The sequence below is a fragment of the Schistocerca nitens genome, chromosome 10 (genome assembly GCF_023898315.1).
Source record: "Schistocerca nitens isolate TAMUIC-IGC-003100 chromosome 10, iqSchNite1.1, whole genome shotgun sequence".
Taxonomy (NCBI): Eukaryota; Metazoa; Arthropoda; class Insecta; order Orthoptera; family Acrididae; genus Schistocerca; species Schistocerca nitens.
Window position 1 is genome coordinate 153,840,474 of NC_064623.1, and position 26,600 is coordinate 153,867,073.

At 39.4% G+C, this 26,600-nt stretch overlaps 1 protein-coding gene across 2 annotated transcripts in view; it reads right to left on the reverse strand.

Moving 5' to 3' along the window:
• LOC126210324 (atypical kinase COQ8B, mitochondrial) overlaps positions 1–26,600 on the reverse strand; it is a 127,057-nt gene that overhangs the window by 93,009 nt on the left and 7,448 nt on the right. For both annotated transcript variants that reach the window (XM_049939526.1, XM_049939525.1), the window contains exons 2-3: positions 16,546–16,633; positions 1,752–1,906 (exon numbers count right to left, since the gene is read on the reverse strand). In XM_049939526.1, coding sequence (XP_049795483.1) covers positions 1,752–1,906; positions 16,546–16,588 — 198 coding nt within the window. In that variant the 5' untranslated portion in view covers positions 16,589–16,633. The remainder of the gene's footprint in view (positions 1–1,751; positions 1,907–16,545; positions 16,634–26,600) is intronic.

Sequence of the window (26,600 nt, forward strand, 5' to 3'; positions counted from 1 at the left end):
ACCTCCTCACCCTCACCACCCACCCCAATAGATTGCTGCTCACATCAGACAGTCTTAGTCACAGTCGTGCGCCAGCACCCGGAGAGAGTGGCCTTGTGAGTGTGATTTGTGAATGTGTCACTGTGTGTGTGTGGGGGGGGGGGGGCAGGGGTGGGGAGGGGGGAGGGTTCTATTTCAGAAGGATGTTTTGTCCAAAAGCTTAAATATTTAGCAATCTTTTTCATTGTGCCTGTCTGCACCTCTTCTCCTCTATATGGCGAGTTTTGATCTACCCTTTTCATACTGATATAACTAAATTTTTAGTCACTGATTTATAGCACATGACAGTATCATTAGAAAGAAAATATGATTTTCATTCTGCAAATATATCTGCAAAACATCAGCAAAGTACTGCCTGTTTAATACTAAAAACAGTCATTGAGGGACAAAATTTTTTGAAGCACTCAGGAACTCAAAGATCTTTGTGACATGGTCTTCAGTGTTGTCTGAAGTCTTTTTCTTACTGCCTATGCCACAGTCTTCTCTCATTCCCAACACACTTACTGCTTCTAGTTGGGTTTGTCTTCTTTCTGTCAGTGGCAGTTTCCCAAGAAAATGACAAGCTGCGATTCTATCTACACTTGTACCTTCAGATGCTTGACTTGCATCTTTAACTAGCTAAACTTCTTTTTCACCAACTGCTTTACTAATTTTCAAATAAAAACTGCTAATTGTCTTTGGAAAACTAGTCATTTTTGCCTGAAAGAGCGTCCAGTTCTGGGTCATTAGTCAAGAGGCCTCCAATTTCCAAGTTTGGTAAGTTATGTCTACAAGCCATTTTACCTGAATTTCACTACCTACATTATTTCATGCAATTTTCAACACAGAAATAATGATACACAGCACAGAACATAAGCCCAACAACACTCTTAGTAAGTGCACAAGTCAAATAATACTGACTACGAATAATGGAATTCTGCCGCCCCCTCACAATGAATAGTGCAATTATGAAAAACCAAACAACTACTCTCATAACACACAAACATATAACACACATATAAATGGCAACAGCTGAGTTGCTGTTTCTGTTTTGTGGACAATATTTCGTTGACCAATCCAGTTATCTTCTTGAGGTGCTGTGAATTCTGCAGCTATGTGTACTAGCTGCCTGGACTCCAACCAGACTGAACTACTGTTGGTCTCCCACCACGCTTTTACAGTGGATTGTGAATTTGAATTCCACTGCCCACTATGTCCTTTGATGCTCCTTCATTTTTCAAAGCCAACACTGACATTCTATGAGGTTTCAGTTTAAACAACGCTTGCAGTCTGGCATTCAATTTATTAAGATCTCACTGGCCATCATATCCATCTGAGCTGGGAAGCACTTAAAGAATTGCATTCCTGGAATATTAGTGTGGACCTTGAAAACCAAAGGACCATCCAAGAGCATAGCAGGTGAGTGGGCGTCGAAGTTGAACTCTGCTATTACTAGCAATGTGAGCCCAACAATTGTTCACAGCCTGGTTTGAGTTTAGGTAGTAAATAGATATAACAGCAAGACTCACAGTACCTGAAGAAGGTGACTTAATTAGGCAATGAAACATTGTGAATATCAACCACACAGGGAGAACAGGTCATCAGTATCCATTATTGCAACAAACGGCTTCATGTTCACATAAGTTTGTCAAAATTTGAAATTTCTAGCAATTTCTGTCATTGTGCTTTGGTTATTACTTTGACATTTATTTATTTATTTATTTTTTCCTTACCTTCTCATCAGTCAAAACTGTCTTCTTGTCATGTATTCCTGCTGCAATGGAGGACTGTGTTGCAACATCATCAAACTGCAAGATGTTTGGATCATAGAGATTCAGTTCACTTAACTCTTCTGCAGTTGCTAGCGGTGGAGCTGGTGTAGAAATCTCTGTTGAAAAAAATTATTCAGTAATACAGCAAAGGCAAATTCATTAAGGTTTTTATTTGAATCAAATATTAATTAACAAATACACTTGCATCTTATTGAATCAGCGTGTATATTGAGCAAGTTGTGACAGAAACCAAAGAAAAAATTGGAAAGAGAAGTTCAAGGAGAAGAAACTAAAACCTTGAGGTTGTCAATGACATTGCAATTCTGCCAGAGATGGCAAAGGGCATGGAAAAGCAATTGAATGTAATGGATAGGATCTTGAAAAAGAGATTATAAAATGAACACCAACAAAGGCGAAACCAGGACAATAGAGTGTAGTTGAGTTACATCAGGTGATGTTAACGGAATTATATTTGGAAATGTGACACTAAAAGTAAGAGGAATTTCGTTTTTTGGACAGCAAAACAAGTGACAACAACTAAAGTAGGAGGACATAAAATGCAGACTGGCATTAGCAAGAAAATTATTTTTAATAAAAGGGAAATTTATTAACATCAAATAAAAATGTAGTGTTTAGAAGTATTTTCTGAAGCTATTTGTCTGGAGTGTAGCCTTGTATGGAAACGAAATGTGAATGATAAGCAGTTCAGACAAGAAGAGAACAGAAGGTTTTAAAATGTGATGCTACAGAAGAATGCTGAAGGTCAGGTGGATAGACTGAAGAACTTATGGGGAGGTATTGAGTCAAACTGGAGAAAAAAGAAATTTATGGCACAACTTGGCTAAAAGAAGGGATTGGTTGATAGGGCACACCCTGAGGTGTCAAGGAATCATCATTTTGGTAATAGGAGAGAGAGTCGGGAGTACATAATTTTAGAGGGAGTCAAACACTTGACTGCGGTAAGCAGGTTCAAATGGGTGTATGGTGCAGCAGTTACGCATAAATGAAGAGGCTTGCACAGGGTAGGCTACTGTGGAGAGCTGCACTAGATCAGTCTTTGGACTGAAGACCACAACAATACAACAATAAATAATCAATCATAAATAATCAGTCACAACAACAGGATTCCTTATACTGCTAAGCAATCTTGCTTCATTCTTGTAATTAATGGCTTCACAGCACAACCTTCTTACTTTACTCTCAACTGATCTATCAAACACTGACCTCACTGCCTGAGCAGAACCTGATGGGCTCTACAAATGCTGACAAGAATACCCAACCATTGGTTTGCTTAGTAGGCTTTGGAGTGATTGTGAACTTCTTAGACCTGCTGGAATAATGTAAATGTTAATTTTGGACAAGTGTCAGATGGGTTTTGCTCACTCTGAGATAGAACAGGTAAAGAAGGAAGGTGCAAGAATCATACAAGACAAAAGCATTTTCTACAACAAGAGCCAGTAACTAATACCCAAAAGTATAAACACTGAGACCACAAAAATGTTCATGAAAAACTATGTTCAACCACAAAAATGTTCATGAAAAACTATGTTCAGAGTCTAACTCTGTACAAGTGCAAAACTTGCATAATAGGGAAGAAAAGTAGGAAATGATTAGAAGCCTTTAAAATGGAGACTGTGGAAGATTAGGTGGATCGATCGAGAGATTAAAGAAGGTGCTCTCCGACAAATCGATGAGGAAAATTGCCTAAAGAAGAATAAAAGAGACAGAAAGATCGGTCACACATTAAGAAGTGAGTTATTGGTAAAAATTTCAGTTGAGGGGTACAGGAGGAAGGAAATGATCATAGTGCATTGCACTAAAATCTTTCTAATTGCACAATGCCGCAATGTGAAAAGGTTTAACTAAATACATGACTGATTTTAAAAATTCATTGGCTTTGTACATTTCGAAGGGATGGCCACACAACTGTCACATTATCCTGTCACTGTTCTGTTAGCTTCCTACAACTTGATTAAATTATAGGTAGGATTACAGCTGACAGCATGAATAACAGTCCTTACCATTAGCTTGGTACTGTTTGGGAATGAAAATGTTTACTGAATCCTTTCTTAACAGGGAATATAATGCAGACTGAGTCGTGACTTCTAATAAGAATGCTCTACTGTCCAAATCTCCAAGTTGCTGTTCAAAGTTAAATATCAGAATTGGCTGCAGATAACTTTACACAGTCCATAAATCCATGCTCAAATTTCCCATATCAAGACACTGCAGTTCCGAGTAATAGTCCACGAGTAGAACTGTGAAAAAAAATTCTCCACATTCCCAAACTCCAGCAGTAATTTCTACAATTCCCTAGACTTGTTGCCCACATAATTTTAAATATTTTAACTGAAATTGACATGCTGCTCATCAGTCCACACATCCTCATTCACCAATCTCTCAAAGTGAACTGCCCAGAATAACATGGCTGCTGCCCTTATATAGATATCATAAAACCACAAAATTACACATACTGCAAATATTACTATAAAAACTACACATACAAACACTATGTGATTCAAACTTGTCAGCAGATTTCTTTGAGTTGTTAAAAATACCAGTTTCATTGTCTACTCATTAAAAAAAAAAAATCTAGCGTAATGTTTCTCATAGGTTGCACACAAAGTTTACAATGAATAAAACTTACATTAAACTTATTGCACCTGTAAGTATTATACATTAAGTAGGGCTAGAATTTCATCTGCATTTCCTTGGTACCATTAATTTTTTCCAAGGGTCTTCAGTTTTTGAGTTTTCTGCATCTTATTCAGTACCACAGTCTAGGTTAGTGTTACTTACTACTATCTCTATTTCAATCCTAAAGAGAATCAAATACCCACAGATAGTTACTGTAGTTTACCATATAACACTGCCATTATACTTATTGTTATATAATTTATTTTGCTCTAAAATGCATTTTTAACCCTCTGAATCAACATTTCAGCTTGTTGCTCAATCTGTACTACTTTAAAGGAAATTCTGAAGCTGTTTTCTTATAGTGCTGTTCAAATACTATCAGTTGACACTTGTATGAAACAGAGGACGGGGAAAGAAAGGGGAAGGAATGGCGGGAATTCATGACTTCCAGCCACACAGTGCATTATGGTTATGCAATGAAGAAAGTTGAAAATTTTTGAGAGACTGGGATTCTAATCCAGATGTTTTGCTTCTCTAAAATGTTTGCCTTAACCATGTCAGCCATCTGAACATGCTCTCCATCCAATTCAAATTCTCACACGCTGCAATGCAGCCTCCCTCATCCATTAAACCTCCACTGACAAATTATTGATTCCCATAGTAGGAGTTCAGATGATAATAGTGGATCTTCACTGAAACAAATGTCAAAGAGACATTGTGCCCTTAGAGGAATGTATATACAGCCAAAACATTATGACCTCTGCCCACAGTTATATCGGATGTTGCCTGATGGCAAAGTGGGCACGTGACGCAGTAACAAATTTATTTATTTACATTTTCTTTGCGTGGATGGCTTTTGCAAATGTCAGACTTAATACTATGGTTATATTTACACTTATAAAATACACTATATTCTGTAGCTGTTGCTTCTTACGCCTATTTTTACATTTATCACATTACAACTGATATGCTAATGCCTCATGTTACAATCACTATCTTAAAATTTGTTGAAAGACTATAAACATATTTCTATTAGAAAAGATTTTAATTCTGTTTTAAAAACATTTCCTGTGTACGTTCTTAGAGCGTTTGGTAGCTTGTTATACCAAATCAAACCATTGATATATGGACTTCTATCAGTCATTTTTAACATTGTTCTGTTATGGAAATAGTTACACTTTGTTCTACAACTATTAAGAAGATGTACAGAGAATATATTGTCAGATATTTGTGCTGCACAAACACTTCACGATGAATCTCTATGTCCCATCCCATGTATATGTCTTATTGCTCTTTTCTGTAGTAGTAGTAGTAGTAGTAGTAGTAGTAGTATTCTTTTTAAATGCACATCAGCTGCACAGCCCCATAGTTCAATTCCGTAATTCAGAAAGGGGTAAAGTGTTCCATAATATACTAATTTCAGTGCTTGGCTAGGAACTATCTTTGTAAGCTGGCTGAGATGATATATGGCACTACTGACTTTTCCGTATACGAAATTAATGTGGCATGTCCACCGCAAATTTTCATCAACATCCACACCCAGGAATTTACAGTTACCATTTTCTGTTGCAGAGATATTACACACACTATTCATATTCTTGTGGTGAGAACTGCCTGTTTTAAATGTCAGTAGTTGAGATTTGGTGACATTCACCTTGAGTCCCTGATCACTGAAGTATTTTGTTACTTCTGTTATACCACTAGTAGCAAGAGATTCTAGCTCATTAGATTCACTCCCATGGAATAAGACTGACCTGTAATCTGCATAGCTTACAATATGGGACTTAATTGGTTGTGCAATGTCGTTAATATACATATAAGGAAGAGAAAGGGTCCAAGGATGGAGCCCTGTAGTACACCTTGTAATACAGGTTCACTGGTGGACTGGGTGTTCATGATTTTATTATCTAGTTTGTATGACAATTTAGTGCTTTGCTTACGATTCAGCAGGTATGTGGTTAGAAGATTCATGGCTTGATCCCCAATACTATAAGATTTTAGCTTTTTAAGAAGTACCCTATGGTTAACCATATCAAATGCTCTTGTCAGGTCCAAAAATATACCTGTAGTCTGCATCTTCTCGTCCAACAGACAGTAAACTTCATGGATGAACTATGTAACTGCTGTGGTTGTACTTAGTTCTTTTCTGAAGCCATGCTATGAATCTACAAGCAGTTTATGTTTTGTGAAAAAGGCACATACCTGAGAAAGGATAATGCTTTAGAATATCTTACTAAAAGTGGGAATTAATGATATTGATCTATAGTTGGAGACATTTTCCTTACTTCCCTTTTTATACACTGGTTTCACTACACTTGTTTTTAGAACCATTGGATACATGTTTTCTCTAATACTGCAATTAATCAGGTGAGTAAGAGGTTTAGAGATTTCTTTTAAGGGCACTTTATAGCACTGGATACGCCATCCCATCCAGATGAAAATTTTCTCTTTAGCATGTATGTTTCTCTGCGAACCTCCTGCTCATTCACTTCCACAAATTCAAATTCGGTACACTGGGTGAGATGGCATCGGGTCTCTGCCTGTGAATCTATAATATGGGTTGTGATTCTCAAGTTTCTCCCGGCGTATTTGATAATCAAAATATCCACTGATGTACTGCCGGTCTACAGTGTCCAACGGGCACAATATTTCGGCGATCATACATGTCGCCATCATCAGGTGAACTGAAGGACTGAGCTCCTGTGAACAAAGGGTAAATTACCTTTCCTTGACGTCTTTGTCAAGAGAAGGGCCGACGGCACCCTAGGTCATGGTTTGTATCGGAAGACAACGCACACTGATCTGTATTTGCACGCAGACAGCTGCCACAAACGTTCACAAAAATGGGGTACTTAAAACTCTAGTACATAGGGCGCGCACTATCTCTGATGCAGAGAGTCTACCCCAGGAATTGGAACATCTGAGAACTGTATTTCGAAAAAATGGGTACTCAAGAGTGGCAGATTCAACGTGCTCTCCGCCCAACCACTACAGCACAACCTGTGGAGATGGATGAAATCACGAGGGAGGAGGTAGGCACTGCGTTTATTCCATATACAGGCGCACTCTTGGGGAAAATCGCCTGCATTTTGAAGAAACACCAGGTCGGAACTGTGTTTTATCCTCCAAATAAAACTCGTGCACTGGTGGGGAGCACCAAAGATGACCTTGGTTTGAGGAAGGCTGGCATGTACCAGATTCCGTGTCAATGTGGTAAGTCGTATATTGGTCAGACCATGCGTACCGTCGAGGATTGATGCCATGAACACCAGAGGCACACTCAACTGATTTATCCGAGCAAGTTGGCGGTTGCTGAACATTGTTTGTCAGAAAATCATGCTATGGAGTATGAACACACGAGGATTCTGGTACAGATGTCGAGATACTGGGACAGCGTTGTTAGAGAGGCCATTGAAATTCGCACCAATGACGACCTCATTAACCGTAACTGTGGCTATAATCTTAGCAAGGCTTGAGAACCAGCGATTGGGTTAATCAAGAGTAAATCGAGCAAATGTATAGTTGTGACGACCACGGTGGACAGAGCCATCACTCCGACGTCATCTCAGATGCTGTCACAATCTGTTCCACCGTGAGACCGTGGCGTGGGGCGCGGACAGCGGAGGGAGCGCGCCGCGGGCGGAGGGTATTTAAATCGGCTGCCGCCACGACCGAACCCAGTTCCCTCTGAGCAGCCATAGCGTATGGATCTGCGTGGCGGCACGTTCACAGGAGCTCAGTCCGTCAGTTCATCTGATGATGGCGGCATGTATGATCGCCGAAATATTGTGCCTGTTGGACACTGTAGACCAGCAGTACACCTGTGGATATTTTGATTATAATATGGGTTGATTGTTCATCAGAAATGTAGTAGTTATTAAAAATATTACATATAGTATCTGGGTTTTTTATAATGTTACCATCATGTCTTATGCTGAGTGGTTCCATGTTCATCATGTTGGGACCTTTTCGGTATTTGTCAATCAGCTTCCAAGATGCTTTGCTTATGTTGTCAGACTGTTCCATTGTTTTGCTGTTAATCTGCTACCTTAGGTTAACAATTTCAGTTTTAAAAGTTTGCTAGGCCCTATTGTATTTTTCCTTGAAAACCCACGTAGTAGTAGCTTTATAAAGCTGTGCCTAATCAGATTTGGTGGGAGTTTTAGTCTAGGATTACTTCCATTTTGACAGTGTTTAACTACTTTCTGGATTTCTCTGACTGGACAGCTATATTCATAATGATGCAGTAGGGTTGAGTAGAATTCATTCCATTTCTCATCCAACCCTTTTACCTGGTATACAGAATCCCATTTCTCATACACTAGTTTGTCTCTAAGAGCATTAATATATGAGGTATTCAGCATTCGTTTCTATAGCACAATTTTTGTTACTTTAGGCATAACTGAATTTATGTATTCTATCACCTGACAGAAGTGGTCAGAATAAAGAAAATCTAAGTTACTGTAATTTACCTTATCTATAACATCTTTGTTGATTATAGCATAATCTATTCTAGTGGAACATGTGTCCGTCACTCTGGTGTCAGAGTTCACTATATTTACAAGATTGTATAAGGACAGTACATCACTGAGTTTCAAGTTTACTGTACTATTTGATGTATGTTAGTGGAGCAGACAAAGATAGGTAATCACCCTAGTGAAGATATGGGCTGCAAATGGGGAAATACATTGAGCTAAGTGACTTTGACAATGCACAGGTTATTATTGCGCAGAGCCTGTGAATGAGTATCTTGAAAATGATGAAAGTGGTCGAATGTTCGTGCGCTACTGTCATGAGCAACTACAGAAAGGGGTAGGAGGATGGTGAAACTACCACTAGACACTAAATAGTTGGACATCCACAACTCTTCACAGAACATTGGGTTCAGTGAATTGTCTGCTCTTAAAGTAAGATATTTGGTGATTTGTGACATCTCTGCCAAAAGAGCACAATGCTGGTACAAGCACAAGTGTTTTGGAGCATACCATCCATCGTACATTGTCGAGCAGGGAGCTCCGCAGCAGACCACCCCGACGAGTTCACATGTTGAGCCAACAACATCGTGAATTACGGTTGCCTCGGGCGAAAGACCATCGGGATTTGACTGTCAGTCAATGGAAACATGTTGGCTCTTCAGGTGAATCACATTTTTGCTACACTAGATCGATGCTCATCTGCACAAAAGCCATCATCGAGGTGAATGGCGGCTCAAAATGTGCAGTGCGCCACTGACGCAGGTCGGTGGGAGCACTGTTATGCTATGGAAGACATTGTTCTGCTCTTGCATGGGACCTGTGGTAGTAATCAAAGGCATGCCCCCAGCTGTGAACCACCTGCATCCCTTCATGTTTGATGTCTTTCCCAAAATGTCATCTTTCAGCAGTATAATCGCTTGTGTCTTGGAGACAGAACTGTGCTACAGTGGTTTGAGGTGAACTCGTGTTGATGTCTTGGTGACCAAATTCATCTGGTGTAAATCCTATAGACCCCATCTGGGTCACTATCAGGTGCAACACCGCAAACACAAATCAGCGGCTCGTTATTTACTTGACCTGCGTGTCAACATCTCATGCCCCGTACCACCACAAACCTACCACCAAACTGATGTTTCCCTGATATGCAGGATCAGTCATGTATTTCATTCCAAAGACAGACAAACAAGCTGTTAAGGAGGTGGTCATGTTCTGGCTCATCAGTGTATTCGAGTGATGTCTGTTCTGCCAGACATGTATGGTAAAACAGACACCACTCAAATATATAAATTTGACACTTAATTTGTTATGATCACTTAAGGCTTTTAGAAATTAATGAGTTTTATTGATAAAATGTACATTCACATTTTTCATCATTAACATTTAGGGTACTATTATATCTACAGAGTGAGTGTTCAGACGTGCTTCCTCATGTCGTTTCTCTCTTCCATGTGCTTATTCTGTATATTTAGTACTACAAATTTTACTTATGTGGCAGCTGTCAAATAATTTTCAGCCTCTGAGTTTGTATCATCGCAGCACCCTAACACCATTTGCCGGCCAGAAACAGACGCCTATCCAGGTAAAGCCACTCTCAGTAACCCTTCAGACTGTCTGCCATCAATATGACAGCCAGGATACTTCATGGCACTCATATCCCACCAACAGCAGAGGTAAATGTGTCAGCGGCTCAGCAAACAGAGAGCTGCACACACTACATCTTCACAAGTTATGCTAAAACTGCGTTGACACTGGCACCACTCAGCATAGTGTCACCTGTCGAACAGCATATGAGAAGCCGCACCTATCTGTCATCTCCCAATAGTGGAGACCTAGGCACAGGTGATAAGTCAGATTGTTGATACAGGTTGCAGCTTAAGGGACAAGGATAGGTGGAAAGCAACATGAATGGAAACCCGCATCACACCACTGATTATCGAAACAGACAGTGATGATGGCAACGATGATGATTACGACAACACCACCATATAATGAAGGCTTTCATGACTAATTGTCTTAGATGCTGGTGAATTTTCCAAGTTAAGTGTTTCTGTGATTAATATAAAGCTTTCAGGTTTCCAGCAGAGTGAGCGTGTTGATACATTGTTTCCATTTTCTTAACAGTCCAATTGTGTCAGTATTTCCTTCCCATCCCATCTTACCAGTAGACATTCAAGGTGGGGGACAGGGAAAAATAGACATGTCAGAATATAAAAGATATAGAAAACTAAATGGGAACAAAAGAAGTAATAACTACTGAAAGGAAAGGTTGTGACAGAATAAATTAATAGAAATTAGGGCCAGGTGAATGGAAAGAATGAAGAACAAGTTGTACTGCCAATTCCAACCTGTGTAGTTCTGAGGAATGGTGTCGGGAGAGTATCTAGAGGGGATGTCACGTGTTGTGAAACAGGCAACTATGTTACAACTGTCATGTTTTAGAACATGCTCTGCAACAGGATATTTTTTGTGTGTTGCCAGAATACATCCTCTGTCTGTGCCCATTTAGCCTAACTAATAATTATGCTATCAGCTGGGATGGGAAGGAAAGACTGACTGTTGGGGACTGAACCAGGCAAGACTTGAACATCTTGGAACTTAAAAAGGTGGAAGATAGGGAAATCAACAATACAGAGATTAGTGATAAAACATCTAGGCAACTTTTCCTAATTCTCTCTGTTCCCTAAACTTCACCAGTCCTTCTGCCTGAAGAAGGAGCCACTATCTCCAAAAGCTTGCACATTTCCTTAATTTACATGTATTTCTCCTGCCATCATTTGATGAGCAGGTTTTTCATTAATCAATTATATTATATGGTCAAACTATTGTTATATTTATCTAACAGCAATCTATGTTAGAAGCAACAACTACAACACACACTGCCACCACCACCACCACCACCACCACCACCACCACCACCACAACAACAACAAAACGTTACCACTTCTGCTGAACTCCCACACACCTACATGTTGACTCATTCTGATGGAGAGCCCACATATGGCTGAAGTCCAGGGTGAGGGCACTGCCCCTAGGGCACTTTTCCTCTACAGCACAAAGGCTGCCAATGTGACAATTTTGTGTATAATAGCTTCACATAATCAAACAGAGGTGAAAAAAGGAGGAGTGCCAAAACTGAAACCATTTGATAATCTTTGCAGGGTACTCACAGTCATGTTCAGTCAATGAATGTTGCCTTACACTGCCACCACTACAGCTTCTGCAACTTTTCTGGGGTGAAGGTTTTAGTGACAGGTATGTAGCATATCCCAAGATCTATGTTAGCTCCCTCGAACTGAAAACAGTGTCGAGTAGTTGAATGAAAGCATAGGTCACACTCTTTTACAAGAAGGGTTGTAGAAATGATCCACATGTATATCATCCAATATCCTCGACACTGACTTGTCGGAGAACCTCAGAACATATTCTGAGCTCAAACATAATGCAAGGTATCTCGGACAGAATGACCTCCTCCGTGCCAACAAGTGTGGATTCTGAAAATATCAATTGTGCAAAACCCGTTTTACATTTTTCTCACATGACGTAACGAAAGCTTTGGATCGAGTCAGTCACATAGGTGCAGTACTTCTTCATTTTCAAAAAACATTCAACTCAGTACCACATCTACGCTTACAGTCAAAAGTGTGATCGTACTGGGTACAGAGTGAAATTTTTGACTGGATTGAGACCCTTACTGTTCGTGTTGTATGTTAATGACCTTACAGACAATATTAAGAGTAACTTCAGACTTTTTGCAGATGATGCAACTATCTTTAATGAAATACTGTCTGAAAGAAGCTGCATAAATATTCAGTTAGACCTTAATAAGATTTCAAAGTGGTGCAAAGTTTGGCAACTTGCTTTATATGTTCAGAAATGTAAAATTGTACACTTCATAATATGTAAAAACGTAGTACCCTATGACTATATCACTGAGTCACTGTTGGAATTGACCCACTCATACAATTCGTAGATGTAACACACTGTACGGATATGAAATGGAAAGGAATGATCACATAGGCTCAGTCATGGGTAAAACAGGTGGTAGACTCTGGTTTATCATTTGAATACTGGGCAAATGCAATCAGTCAACAGAGGATGTCGCTTACAGATCACTCGTGCGATCCATCCTACACTATTGCTCGAGTGTGAGAGACCCATACCAAACACGACTAACGTGATATTGAATGTATACAGAGAAGGGTAGCACAAATGGTCACGGGCTTGTTTAAGCTCTGGGAGAGTGTCACAGAGATGCTGAAGCAACTGAACTGACATAATCTTGAACTGTTCTGAGAAAGCCTATTAACAAAGTTTTGAGAACTGGCTTTAAATGACAACACTAGGAACATATAACAACCTTCTACATATCACTCAGATGGGGATTTGAGGACAAAATAAGACTAATTTCAGCATGCACAGAGTCATTTAAAAAACAATTTTCCTATGTATGAGTGGGTCAATTCCAACAGTGACTCAGTGATATTATAGTCATAGGGTACTACGTTTTTTCATATACGCAAAGTGCACAATTTTACATTTCTGAACATACAAAGCAAGTTGCCAAACTTTGCACCACTTTGAACGGGAAGGAATTCTAATAACTGGTACAAAGGGACGTACTCTCTTCTACGCAATTCACAGTGATTTGCAGAATATGGAAGCAGATATAGAAGTCCCGGCAGGGCCATATTTATGCATACAATATCTAAGCCACAGCTTAGGTGCTCATGCCACAAAAATTTAAAATACAAGAAAGGTGTCCACTTTCATACCTTGGTGTGGGGCTTCTTACAATCATAAAAGATGTAGATGTAATTATTTTGTATGGAATTTTCAGTTGTATTTATTAACAGACAGCTGAGAGGAATTAAGTCGGCATACACCTTTCAAATCCAGCAATTCCTCACGTCAAATTCCTACTGGTGCTCAGTCAAACAGGTGGCTCTTCACCTAGTACAGACTATAAAGGTTCTGAGGCAGAGGAAAACCTTTCTGAGATAATGACATATTGTGAGAAATGTGAAAGATGTCTTAAGATCCACAGTGTCCGATGGCTTATCGAATCGTGACATTGTAGCGAGGTCATACGACCACCGTCAGCATTTTAGAGGGAAATTCAAAAGTCGAGTAAAAAATCCTTCTTTTTAAAGTATGAGCTTATTTTTATACAAATATTTTTGGCATAACCATTGTTCTACTGCCTATTGGACATAATTTCAAAAATTTATCAACATCACTATTACACCCGTTATGAAGATATTTGAAGTAGTACAAAGTACAGGCGCGAAAGCCAACTGGCTGTAAGGATTATTTCAGAGTTTGGTTTCAAGGCTGATGACCTGTATTTTATTTGAATTAGACGTAAGTAAAATATACAAAGGCTACTAGCAAAGTTTTGCAATATGACACAACAGTAAGTCACCGGAGGCCGATTGTTGCTGTGTTCTGAGAATACCTCATACTTGCATTGTAGCCATTGTGCTAAGTCTGGGGGTGCAGTCGTTAGTCTGAAGTGCTTGGTATGGCATCGTGGCCACGAAGTGAGATTTGTGCAGTTTTGTGTACAACTTCATGTGCGGTTTAAACATAGACCAGTGCTTTGATGAAATGACTCTTGCACTCAGCGATGTATCTCCACATCGTACAACTATATTCAGGTACTACAGAAAATTCCACAGAGGAAATTTTACTCTGGAGGATGCTGAGAGAACAGAAAGGCCACACCCATCAGTTATGGAGGAAAACATTGACGCTATGAGGAAAATGCTAGACGAAGACAGGCAAGTGACATATAAGCAGATAGAGGATAGCTTAGGCTAAATGCACCAGCAATTTGTTCGATTCTGCATGATCATTTGCAAGTAAGGAAACTTTGTTGTCTGTGGGTGCTGCATAGACTGACAGAAGAGCAGATGACATTATGTGTGACTTGGCGCCGGAAGATGTTAAAAAAAGTTTTCTAAGATTCCAGAATGTGAATAACACCGTGACAGGTAACAAGACTTGGCTGTACTATTATGATGTGCCGACTAAGATGAAAACAAAGTTTGGGTCTTTAAGATGACAACCCATGGCTGTCAGAAAATCCTGATTGTAAACAAGAAAACAAATTTTTTTTTTATTTTTTTTTCCAAATCGAGTGGAATTGTGGAGCGTGTTGTTTTGGATACAAAGAAGACAGTCAGAGCTAAGTGGTACACTGAGCAGTGCCTGCCCGAAGTCATCCAGTCTTTGAAGAACCTGTGACGGAAGTCGAGAATGAACACTCAGTTCCTCCATCACAACAATGCTCCAGCTTGCCACACCAGAGCATGAACCCAATACTGGCAGGGTACATGAATAAAACTTGTTGAGCACCCTCCTTACAGTCCAGACCTTGCTTCTTCCGACTTTGCACTGCTCCCGCATGTGAAAATGAAGCTGAAAGGAGTGCAGTTTTCAAGTGATAAGGACCTCCTAAGGGCTTGGGACAACGTGTGTGCCTTACTCCCTACAGAAACTTTGGAGAACAGATTTAGGGATTGGTTTCGGAGGATGGACAGATGTATTCAATGTCGCGGAAATTACTTCAAAAAAATTAAATAAATAAAACCGTAATACAAAACTTTCCTGGTACCCTTTGCATCTGGTTGTTAGAGAGAGAGAGAGAGAGAGAGAGAGAGAGAGAGAGAGAGAGAGAGAGGTGCATTGGCGGGACACATGTGTGCAGGGCTGGAGTGGGAGTAAGGAACTAGCAAACATTGACATGGCTAAGTGTGGGTGAACTACCTGTGTGTGAATGTGTGTTTTGTTTTGTTGAAGGACTTAGATCAATAGCTAATAATGACTTTTTTTACAAAATGTTGCTGTTCACAGCACCATTAATAAATCATGTTGACTAATTTCAATTTTTAATTTTTTAATTCCATGAACTCATTAAATTTAAAATTTTGGACAAGTAAATAATGAACTTTTAATTTGAAAATTTCTCTAAAATGATATTTTTGCAGCTGAATTGTACCAAGATTTTTCCCGGTAGTGCCTGCACCACAAGTTCAGCTTAGCATTCTATAATGGTAAATATGTAGGTAAGTTTCATGACATAGAGCACATAACAATGAAATTATTCAGATGATATATTTCCAAGACAAGCACAGAGGCAAAGCTAAGAGGAAAATGAAACAGAAAGCTACCAAATTTTCCATCCTAAGAAGGCAGAGGCAATGAAAGATAGAGGAATGGAGGAAGGAAGGTGTAGAGGCAAAAAGAAGAGGGAGGGGAGGGAGGGAGGGAGAGTATTTACATTAAGGCAACAAGCCCTCAGAAATCAATGAACCTTGTCTCTTGCCTTAAACTGTTTGACTTGCCTAAGCACCACAATGGAAAAACCTGTCTCATTAACCTTTCTGAATGGTTTTTACTATTCTGTCAGTCCTTTGACTTTCTTCCTTTTTACATAAACAGTAGACAAATTTAAAAGCCGACACTTTCTGTCCTTTTATTTTGCAAATTTGGAGTTCTCTTTCAGAATGTATTGGTCTGTGCATTTTCTGCTATGTAACTAACTTTCTTTAATTTTTTCCTGATTTTCAAATAACGAGAGAAATGCATAATTGCATCTATTTAATCACAGAATAAAAGCAGACATGATACTTGGCAAATACCTTGAGAATATTTCGCATATCCTTTCACACCTTCAAACACCATTGATGTCCTCTCAATTGTTTCAGATATCACCTTTGATAATTCATTCTGCAAAGAAAGATACATGTTTTTATAAGAAGACAAATTAGCATGGAGGATAGTTACATCTTAAAACACAAGAACACATTTTCAGTCTTGTTGTCATATTCAGGCCATTTAAGATAATTAACGATGGCATAAGCTACAAATACAAGCTTTCTACAACTGATGAAGTAGACCTAACATTGGTATTGAGAGACAAGTTAGGCAGCAGATGAATCAAGAATTGGATGCCATGCTGTAGTTAGATTAAAATAACTTTCTGACTGTGATTTCAGTGAGTTTGGGGAGGGGGGTATGGTCTACAGATCAGTCAACCTTAAGTTGTGTCTCAAGTGCCACCATCCCTCCTCCCCTTGTGATAAAACTATTTAACTTCTACAACTGCATCCACCCTATGAAAACCACTATGAAGTGCATGGCAGAGGACACATCTAAATGTATCAGTTATAGGCCTCCTTCCCATTCCATTCACAGATGGAGCACACGAAGATTGTTTAAACATCTCTGTGTGTGTTATAATTACTCTAATCTTGTCCTCGTGAACACTAGATGAGCGATATGTTGGGGTTATACAATGTTCCTAAAATCATCACTTAAAGTTGGTTCTCAAAACTTTGTAAGCAGGTTTTCTTGGGATATTCTGTGGCTATCTTCAAGTATCTGCCAGTTCGGTTTCTTCAGCACCACTGTGATGCTCTCCTCTGGGCTGACGTCCTCTGTATACATCCAATATTCTCATTTAATCATATCTGCTAAGGGTTCACTACATTTGAGAAACTTTCCAGGATGGGTCAAAAGAGTGTTCTGTTCGCAATCTGCTTTGTAAATTATTGCATTTTCCTATTACTTGACAACGAAACCAAAGTCTGCTGCCAGCTTTATGTATGGCTGAGAATGTGTGATTGTTCCATTTCACATCCATCCAAAATGTAATGCCCAAGTATTTGTATGACTTGACTGAAGCCAATGGCAACTCACTGGTGTCAAAGTCATACGATACGACCATTCTGTGAGTTGAAAAGTGAGCAATTTTAAATTTCTGTACACTTAAGGCATATAGCCACAATCTGCACTGATTTGAAATCACATCAATATCAGTCTGAATAACTGTGCAGTATTTCATTATAGACAACTGCATCAGCTGCAAAAAGCCTGAGGTACCCCACTGCAGAGACTGCTAAGCACAGTGACTGCAGAGGGGTCAGAGCTACAACCCGTGTCTCTGACAGCAAATGTGCACTAGAAACGGAAGGCTTCCTCTGTACCTTCGACACACAGCAGCCTTTTGGACACAAGCTCCTCTCCTCAATTCGTTGCTCAATACTCAATCTACAATCCCTCAAAGTTTCTCGGCTTAGTTATGCCCTGAATAGTGGAGAAGTGAAAGGTTACGAATACTAATGTTAATTGGAATTTACATCTCTGAGTTTATATACTGTGGTAAATTACACATTATCCAGTCACATTAATGTGACCAACTGTCAATAGCCTAAATAACCACCTTTCACCGCATGGACTGCTGTGAGATGTGCAGGAAGAGGGTCAATGAGGGGTGGATATGGTCTTCAAGGATAGATACATGCTTGTGTTGATCTACTGTGCCTTCCAGGATGACAAGATCACCCATGGAATGTCACAAAAACATTCCCCAGAACATAAACTCCATCCTTGTTTGCTTTCAGACGTTTCACCCCTTAGAGTCCAATGTAAGATAAAATGTGATTCACCTGAAAAGGCTGCCCACCACAATTCATTGGATGTCCAGTTGCAGCACTGGCGAGCAAATACCAGCCTTTATCACTGATGAACAGCAGTCACCACGGGTGCACGAACCAGACACTTGCTACTGAGGCCCATACTCAGCAATGTTCACTGAACAGTGATTGAGGAGACACTGTTGGTAGCCCCTTGGTTTATATGGGCAGTCAGTTGCTCAACAGTTGCAGATCTATTAGCCTACACACATCTCTGAAGCTGTCATTCAGCACTGCCATCTACGGCCTGTGATGCACTACAGTTGCCTCGCTGCTGGTTTTGGATGGCACCACTTTGCCACGCATAGTATAAAAAAACCGTGATGCCACACAAACAGCTACAAACTTGGTCACACCTGTGTTTGTGCAGTCCTCATTAGAGATGAGTTACACTTCCCCAGAGTTCTCTCTATAAACACAAGTCAGTGGTCACCTTAGCTGCATCTGACTTCACGCGTTCATTTCATTTCATTCCACTTGCAATGTTATAACTAGACACTTAATCTACGTGACTGTGTCAAGCCGCACATCACTAATGCTGTCTTTTAACATCACAGTACAGTTTTGCTACTCATCTGCATTAATTTACATTTTGCCTCTATCTCCACACAGTTTTTAGTGCTGCTCAGTAGTTCAAGAGCAGTGCTTCCAATGACACTGGCGGTCCAACCAAATGCGAGTGGCACTCCAAATGCACCTTAGTGGTACATTTGCAGCACGTTAGTGGTGCTGCAAACTCTGATCAAATTGTATAAAATACTGACCAATAAGTGAAGGATATTTCATTATATGTTCAACAAGTTTTGCCACAAATTACAATAGAAACTTGCTACCTTCTTCATTATTTTGTTGGGGACAGAGATGGATATAAGTTTGAGGACACACTTTATGTTACTGGACTGAAGGATGAGATGCCAGCACACAGCTATCTATATGGAAATATCGCTAAATGCATCCGAACAGCATTTGCCGATTACTTCACTAATAAAAGGGCATGGAAATGACAAACATACTTCAAATTTGAAATTGAGATAATTATGCAGCTGAGCTGTTTGCTTAAAATACAACTTTGCACATACTGAATTTGCATAGCATTGTAGCTACTACAATATCTGCTGTGTTGTTGTTATTTGCTGGAAATAAACATTATTTTTCTTACAGATTATGTTTTTCTCTGTTATGGACAAGCTAGTGAAATTTGTTTCGAATTTCCCAATGATGGACTACCAACCATTATTCTTTGCGATCTTATTGGTGTAATCGTCACGTTTCAGATCTCATATGGCAGGCCACTTTTCAGTCCCGATGGTAAAATTTCTGTACTGACGTCTGGTTGCGCGTTCCTGTATCCGACGCCATTATCTATGACAGTGCAAACCTACCATTTCCTCTTAGCTGCAGCCATTGCACCCTTGCATTAGCAGTGCTGCATTCATGTGCTTGAAACATTAGTGAGGCTGTGGAGCAGCCTGAATACTACCATTATGTTCCTTGCATAGTCACGAGCGGAGCCACTTTCTGCAGTCACCACTCGTGGTGAAGCAGATCACTGAGATGGCCAGCAGCGACACCATTCAGTTGCTGTCACTGCATGTGAAACTGCCCATGTATCTGCAGCAGTCGCCACAGGCACTGCTGCTAAGTGGCTATGTATGAAGCGGTCCTTGGACCGAGCTGACATTCTTCACACCAAGCAGAAATTCTGTCCAAGTAATCCTGAAGCTTCCTACAATCACTTAAAGATGACACATTCTCGTAAACTTCATAGTCGTCAGCAAACTGTCACCGATTGCTGCTCACACTACGAGTCACACTGTCCATGTACACAGAGAACAAAAGCAATCCTACCACATTTACCTGGAGCACTCCTAGTGATAACCTTGTCTCTGATGAAATATTGCTGTACAGGACAATGTGCTGTGTTCAACTACTTAGGAAGTCTTTTGGTCACTCACATTTCTGACATATGCTCAGACCTTCATTACCTATCTTTAGTGTGGCACTAACTAAAACACTTTCTCGAAATCTGGGAATATGGATTCTGCCTCTTGCCCTTCACCCACTGTTCGTAGTGTATCATGTGAGAAAGATGGTGTTTCCACCCCCCCCCCCCCCCCCGCCCCCCACCCCCTTACGAATGTTGTTTTATAAATTGGTGCTGATTTGTGGACAGAAGCTTCTCCCTCTTATGGAAGTTTATTATTTGAACTTAGCATATGCTCAAAGAATTTTGCTGCAAAACCAACATTAATTCTGCGCATCTATTTTTTATCCTTCTTATATAAAGGAGTCTCTCTCACTTTTTTCCAGTTGCTGGGGACTTTGCACTGTGCAAGAGATTCATGATAAATGCAGGCTCAGAAATGAGCTAATGGTGAAGAGTGCACAGCATAAAATCAAACTGAAATTCCATCGGACTTGGCAATTTATTTTTTTCAACTTTTCAGTAGCTTCTCAATGCCAAGGGATGCCTATTCTATGTCTACCATATGCAACAGTCAAATGACGGTACACCTGTATGATCCTCCTATGTGAATAATTTTTTAACATGAGACAAAAGTGCAGTTTTCCTTTTTCTGCCTTCGACCTGCTTGGACTACAAATTGCTACAATTTTCTACGCTCCTCACAAGATCTTCCACTATGTTTACTGCAATCTCATGATTGGTCACATACACTTGAACAAAGCACTGCTCCTCACAAGATCTTCCACTATGTTTACTGCAATCTCATGATTGGTCACATACACTTGAACAAAGCACTGCAATAGTGCTAACTTTTAGGAGAGTTTCCCTTATCTGGAGATAATAGTAGAAAAAAGGAAAAAGATTGTTGTCGTTGATCATTGCATGAACCGACTGAAGCAGCCTTTCCCTACAAATTATGTTACTGCAGTAGGGTATCATGGAAATAGTTTTCTGAGAAAGTGTGATTATGTCAGTTTTAGGAGTACAAGATTGCCTGGAAAGAAGACACCCATCTTTGTCAAAAATATCTAACACAATACTGTCTCAAGTTAAAAAGGATACTGGATGAGAGAGGAAAAAAATTAAATGTTAGCTTTTAAATAATTAAAATTATCTATAATTGAAAATAAGTGTATAAAAACAAGGAATAAAAATATGAACAACTGTATGCATGACATAATGCACACTCAAGCACAAGTGAATAAGTAAGTAAGTTAGTTAGTTACTTCATGTTCCATGAATCATTTTGCATGATAAATCATCATGATGTGGAACAAATCATTTTACATTCAAATTGTAAATTAATTTGTGCATCTATTTTTACTCTAAACATCACCACATTTTTTTTCCTTCCCTGAAATGAAAACAAGATATACAGGTTGAATTAGCAATTCCTACCTTTCACCTTTTATACAATACAAACACAGGAATTCTTCAACGGAATAGAAGGAATTGTCAAGAAGAAACATTTTCAATTTATTTTAAAATTTTACCTAGCTGTCAGACTGGGAAAGTGGTCAAAAATTTTTATTGCAGCACTGTGCACCCCTTTCTGTGCTAAAGACAACCTTAATGTTGAGTAATGAATGTCTTTTTTTTTCTTCTAGTATTGAAATTATGTACCTCATTATCCTCTTGAATTGTAGTGGATTATTTACAACAAACTTCATAAGGGAATAAATATACTGTGAAGCAACAATCAGAATGCCCAACTCCTTAAACAGATGTCTAAAAGATGATCGTGGGTGAACACCACTTATTATTCCTACAGTATGTTTTTGGGCAATGAAGACCTTCTTGCTTAAAGATGAATTACCTGAGAATATTATTCCATATCACATTACTGAATAAAAATAAGCAAAATATGTCAACTTACTGATTTCTCTCTCCCAAAATTTGCTGTGATTCTAAGTGCAAATGTGGCTGAACTAAGTTGTTTTAGGAGTTCCAAAATGTGTTTTTTCCAATTTAAATTCTCATCAATACGGACACCTAAGAATTTTGACGTTTCCACCCTATGTATTATTTCATCACCATGCGTTACACTGGTGCAGTACCCCAAGAGGTGCAGAACTGAATATGAGGTGTCTTTGAGAAAATCAGGGTGAGACCATTCGCAGAAAATCAGTCAATGATACTTTTGAGAACTTTGTTCACCATTTCTGTATGTATACTGGGAGTGATTACAATACTGGTGTCATCTGCAAAAAGAACTATTTCTGCTTGTTGTTCATTAGATGATTATTTACATATATGAAAAACAGTAGAGGACCTAAGATTGATCCTCGGGGAACAATATGTGATTTCTCCCTAGTCAGAATTATGTCCCTGGATTCTGTTGGTTGAATTACTACCAAGTACAGCTTTCTGAATTCTTTCGATTAGATATAACATGATCCATTGGTTGGCTTTACCATCAATATCATGTTGTTGTTGTTGTTGCTGTTGTTGTTGTTGTTGTCTTCTTCAGTCCTGAGACTGGTTTGATGTAGCTCTCCATGCTACTCTATCCTGTGCAAGCTTCTTCATCTCCCAGTACCTACTGCAACGTAAATCCTTCTGAATCTACTTAGTGTATTCATCTCTTGGTCTCACTCTACGATTTTTACCCTCCACACTACCCTCCAATACTAAATTGGTGATCCTTCATGCCTCAGAACATGTCCCACCTACTGATCCCTTATCCTAGTCAAGTTGTGTCACAAATTTCTCTTCTCTCCAATTCCATTCAATACCTCCTCATTAGTTATGTGATCTACCCATCTAATCTTCAGCATTCTTCTGTAGCACCACATTTCCAAAGCTTCTATTCTCTTCTTGTCCAAACTATTTATTGTCCATGTTTCACTTCCATACATGGCTACACTCCATACAAATACTTTCACAAATGACTTCCTGACATTTAAATCCATACTCGATGTTAACAAATTTCTCTTCTTCAGAAACACTTTCTGCCAGTCTACATTTTATATCCTCTCTACTTCTACCATCATCAGTTATTTTGCTCTCCAAATACCAAAACTCCTTTACTACTTTAAGTGTCTCATTTCCTAACCTAGTTCCCTCAGAATCACCCGGCTTAATTCGACGACATTCCATTATCCTCGTTTTGCTTTTGTTGATGTTCATCTTATATCCTCCTTTCAAGACACTGTCCATTCCATTCAACTGCTCTTCCAAGTCCTTTGCTGCCTCTGACAGAATTACAATATCATCGGCGAACCTCAAAGTTTTTATTTCCTCTCCATGGACTTTAATACCTACTCCAAATTTTTCTTTTGTTTCCTCCACTGCTTGCTCAATATACAGATTGAATAACATCGGGGAGAGGCTACAACCCTGTCTCACTCCTTTCCCAACCACTGCTTCCCTTTCATGTCCCTCGACTCTTATAACTGCCATCTGGTTTCTGTACAAATTGTAAATAGCCTTTCGCTCCCTGTATTTTACCCCTGCCACCTTCAGAATTTGAAAGAGATTATTTCAGTCAACATTGTCAAAAGCTTTCTCCAAGTCTACAAATGCTAGAAACGTAGGTTTGCCTTTTCTTAATCTTTCTTCTAAGATAAGTCGTAGGGTCAGTATTGCCTCACGTTTTCCCATATTTCTACGGAATCCAAACTGATCTTCCCCGAGGTCGGCTTCTACCAGTTTTTCCATTCGCCTGTAAATAATTTGCGTTAGTATTTTGCAGCTGTAACTTATTAAACTGGCGGTTCGGTAATTTTCACATCTATCAACACCTGCTTTCTTTGGGACTGGAATTATTATATTCTTCTTGAAGTCTGAGGGTATTTCGCCTGTCTCATACATTGTGCTCACCAGATGGTAGAATTTTGTCAGGACTGGCTCTCCCAAGGCTGTCAGTAGTTCTAATGGAATGTTGCCTACTCCGGGGGCCTTGTTTCGACTTAGGTCTTCATCTACATCCTCTTCCATTTCCATAATATTGTCCTCAAGAACATCGCCCTTGTATAGTCCCTCTATATACTCCTTCCACCTGTCTGCTTTCCCTTCTTTGCTTAGAACTGGGTTTCCATCTGAGCCCTTGATATTCATACAAGTGGTTCTCTTTTCTTCAAAGGTCCCTCTAATTTTCCTGTAGGCAGTATCTATCTTACCCCTAGTGAGGTAAGCCTCTACATCCTTACATTTGTCCTCTAGCCATCCCTGCTTAGCCATTTTGCTCTTCCTGTCGATCTCATTTTTGAGACGTTTGTATTCCTTTTTGCCTGCTTCATTTACTGCATTTTTATATTTTCTCCTTTCATCAATTAAATTCAGTATTTCTTCTGTCACCCAAGGATTTCTACTAGCCCTCGTCTTTTTACCTACTTGATCCTCTGCTGCCTTCACCACTTCATCCCTCAAAGCTATCCATTCTTCTACTGGATTTCTTTCCCCCATTCTTGTCAATTCTCCCTTTATGCTCTTCATGAAACTCTACAACCTCTGGTTCTTTCAGTTTATCCAGGTCCCATCTCCTCAAATTCCCACCTTTTTGCAGTTTCTTCAGTTTTAATCTACAGTTCATAACCAATAGATTGTGGTCAGAGTTCACATCTGCCCCTGGAAACATCTTACAATTTAAAACCTGGTTCCTAAATCTCTGTCTTACCATTATATAATCTATCTGATATCTTCTAGTATCTCCAGGGTTCTTCCATGTATACAAACTTCTTTGATGATTCTTGAACAAAGTGTTAGCTATGATTAAGTTATGCTCTGTGCAAAATTGTACCAGGCGGCTTTCTCTTTCATTTCTTAGCCCCAATCCATATTCACCTACTATGTTTCCTTCTCTCCCTTTTCCTACTCTCGAATTCCAATCACCCATGGCTATTAAATTTTCATCTCCCTTCACTACCTGAATAATTTCTTTTATCTCATCATACATTTCTTCAATTTCTTCGTCATCTGCAGAGCTAGTTGGCATATAAACTTGTACTACTGTGGTAGGCGTGGGCTTCGTGTCTATCTTGGCCACAATAATGCGTTCACTATGCTGTTTGTAGTAGCTTACCCGCACTCCTATTTTTTTATTCATTATTAAACCTACTCCTGCATTGCCCCTATTTGATTTTGTATTTATAACCCTGTATTCACCTGACCAAAAATCTTGTTCCTCCTGCCATCGAACTTTACTAATTCCCACTATATCTAACTTTAACCTATCCATTTCCATTTTTAAATTTTCTAATCTACCTGCCCGATTTAGGGATCTGACATTCCACGCTCCGATCCGTAGAATGCCAGTTTTCTTTCTCCTGATAATGACGTCCTCCTGAGCAGTCCCTGCCCGGAGATCCGAATGGGGGACTATTTTACCTCCGGAATGTTTTATCCAAGAGGACGCCATCATCATTTATCCATACAGTAAAGCTGCATGCCCTCGAGAAAAATTACGACCGTAGTTTCCCCTTACTTTCAGCCGTTCGCAGTACCAGCACAGAAAGGCCGTTTTGGTTAATGTTACAAGGCCAGATCAATCATCCAGACTGTTGCCCCTGCAACTACTGAAAAGGCTGCTGCCCCTCTTCATGAACCATATGTTTGTCTGGCCACTCAACAGATACCCCTCCGTTGTGGTTGGACCTACGGTACGGCTATCTGTGTCACTGAGGCACGCAAGTCTCCCCATCAACGGCAAGGTCTATGGTTCATGGGGGAGATCAATACCATAAAATGGTGGTTTTATCAATACCATAAAATGGTATTGATGGTATTGATGGTATTGATAAAACCACCATTTATCTAGGAGTATTCTATGATTCACACAATCAAATGCCTTGGATAGGTCACAGAAAATACCTACCGGTGCTATTTTGTTTTTAATGCTTGTAATATCTGGGTGTGAACATGTAAATGGCATTCTCAGTAGAGGAACCCTTCTGAAACCCCAACTGTGATTTGCTGAGGTTATTACTGTTGTCAAGGTGAGATATTATTCTAGAATACATCATCTTCTCAAAAATTTTGAAAAATTATGTCAGCAGCGAAATAGGTCGGTAGTTACTGACATCTTTCTTATCATCTTTATTAAAGAAGGGTTTAACAATGGCATACTTTAGTCTCTCTGGGAAAATGCCTCAAGTTAGTGATGCATTTCATATTTCAGACAATACTGAACTTTTCAAAAAAATTTAAAATTCACAATACTGGACTTATTATATGGGAACAAATATTTAGTACTCTATTGGAAACACCATCAAAACCAGAAGAGCTTTTATTCTTGAGAGAATGTATGATCCTG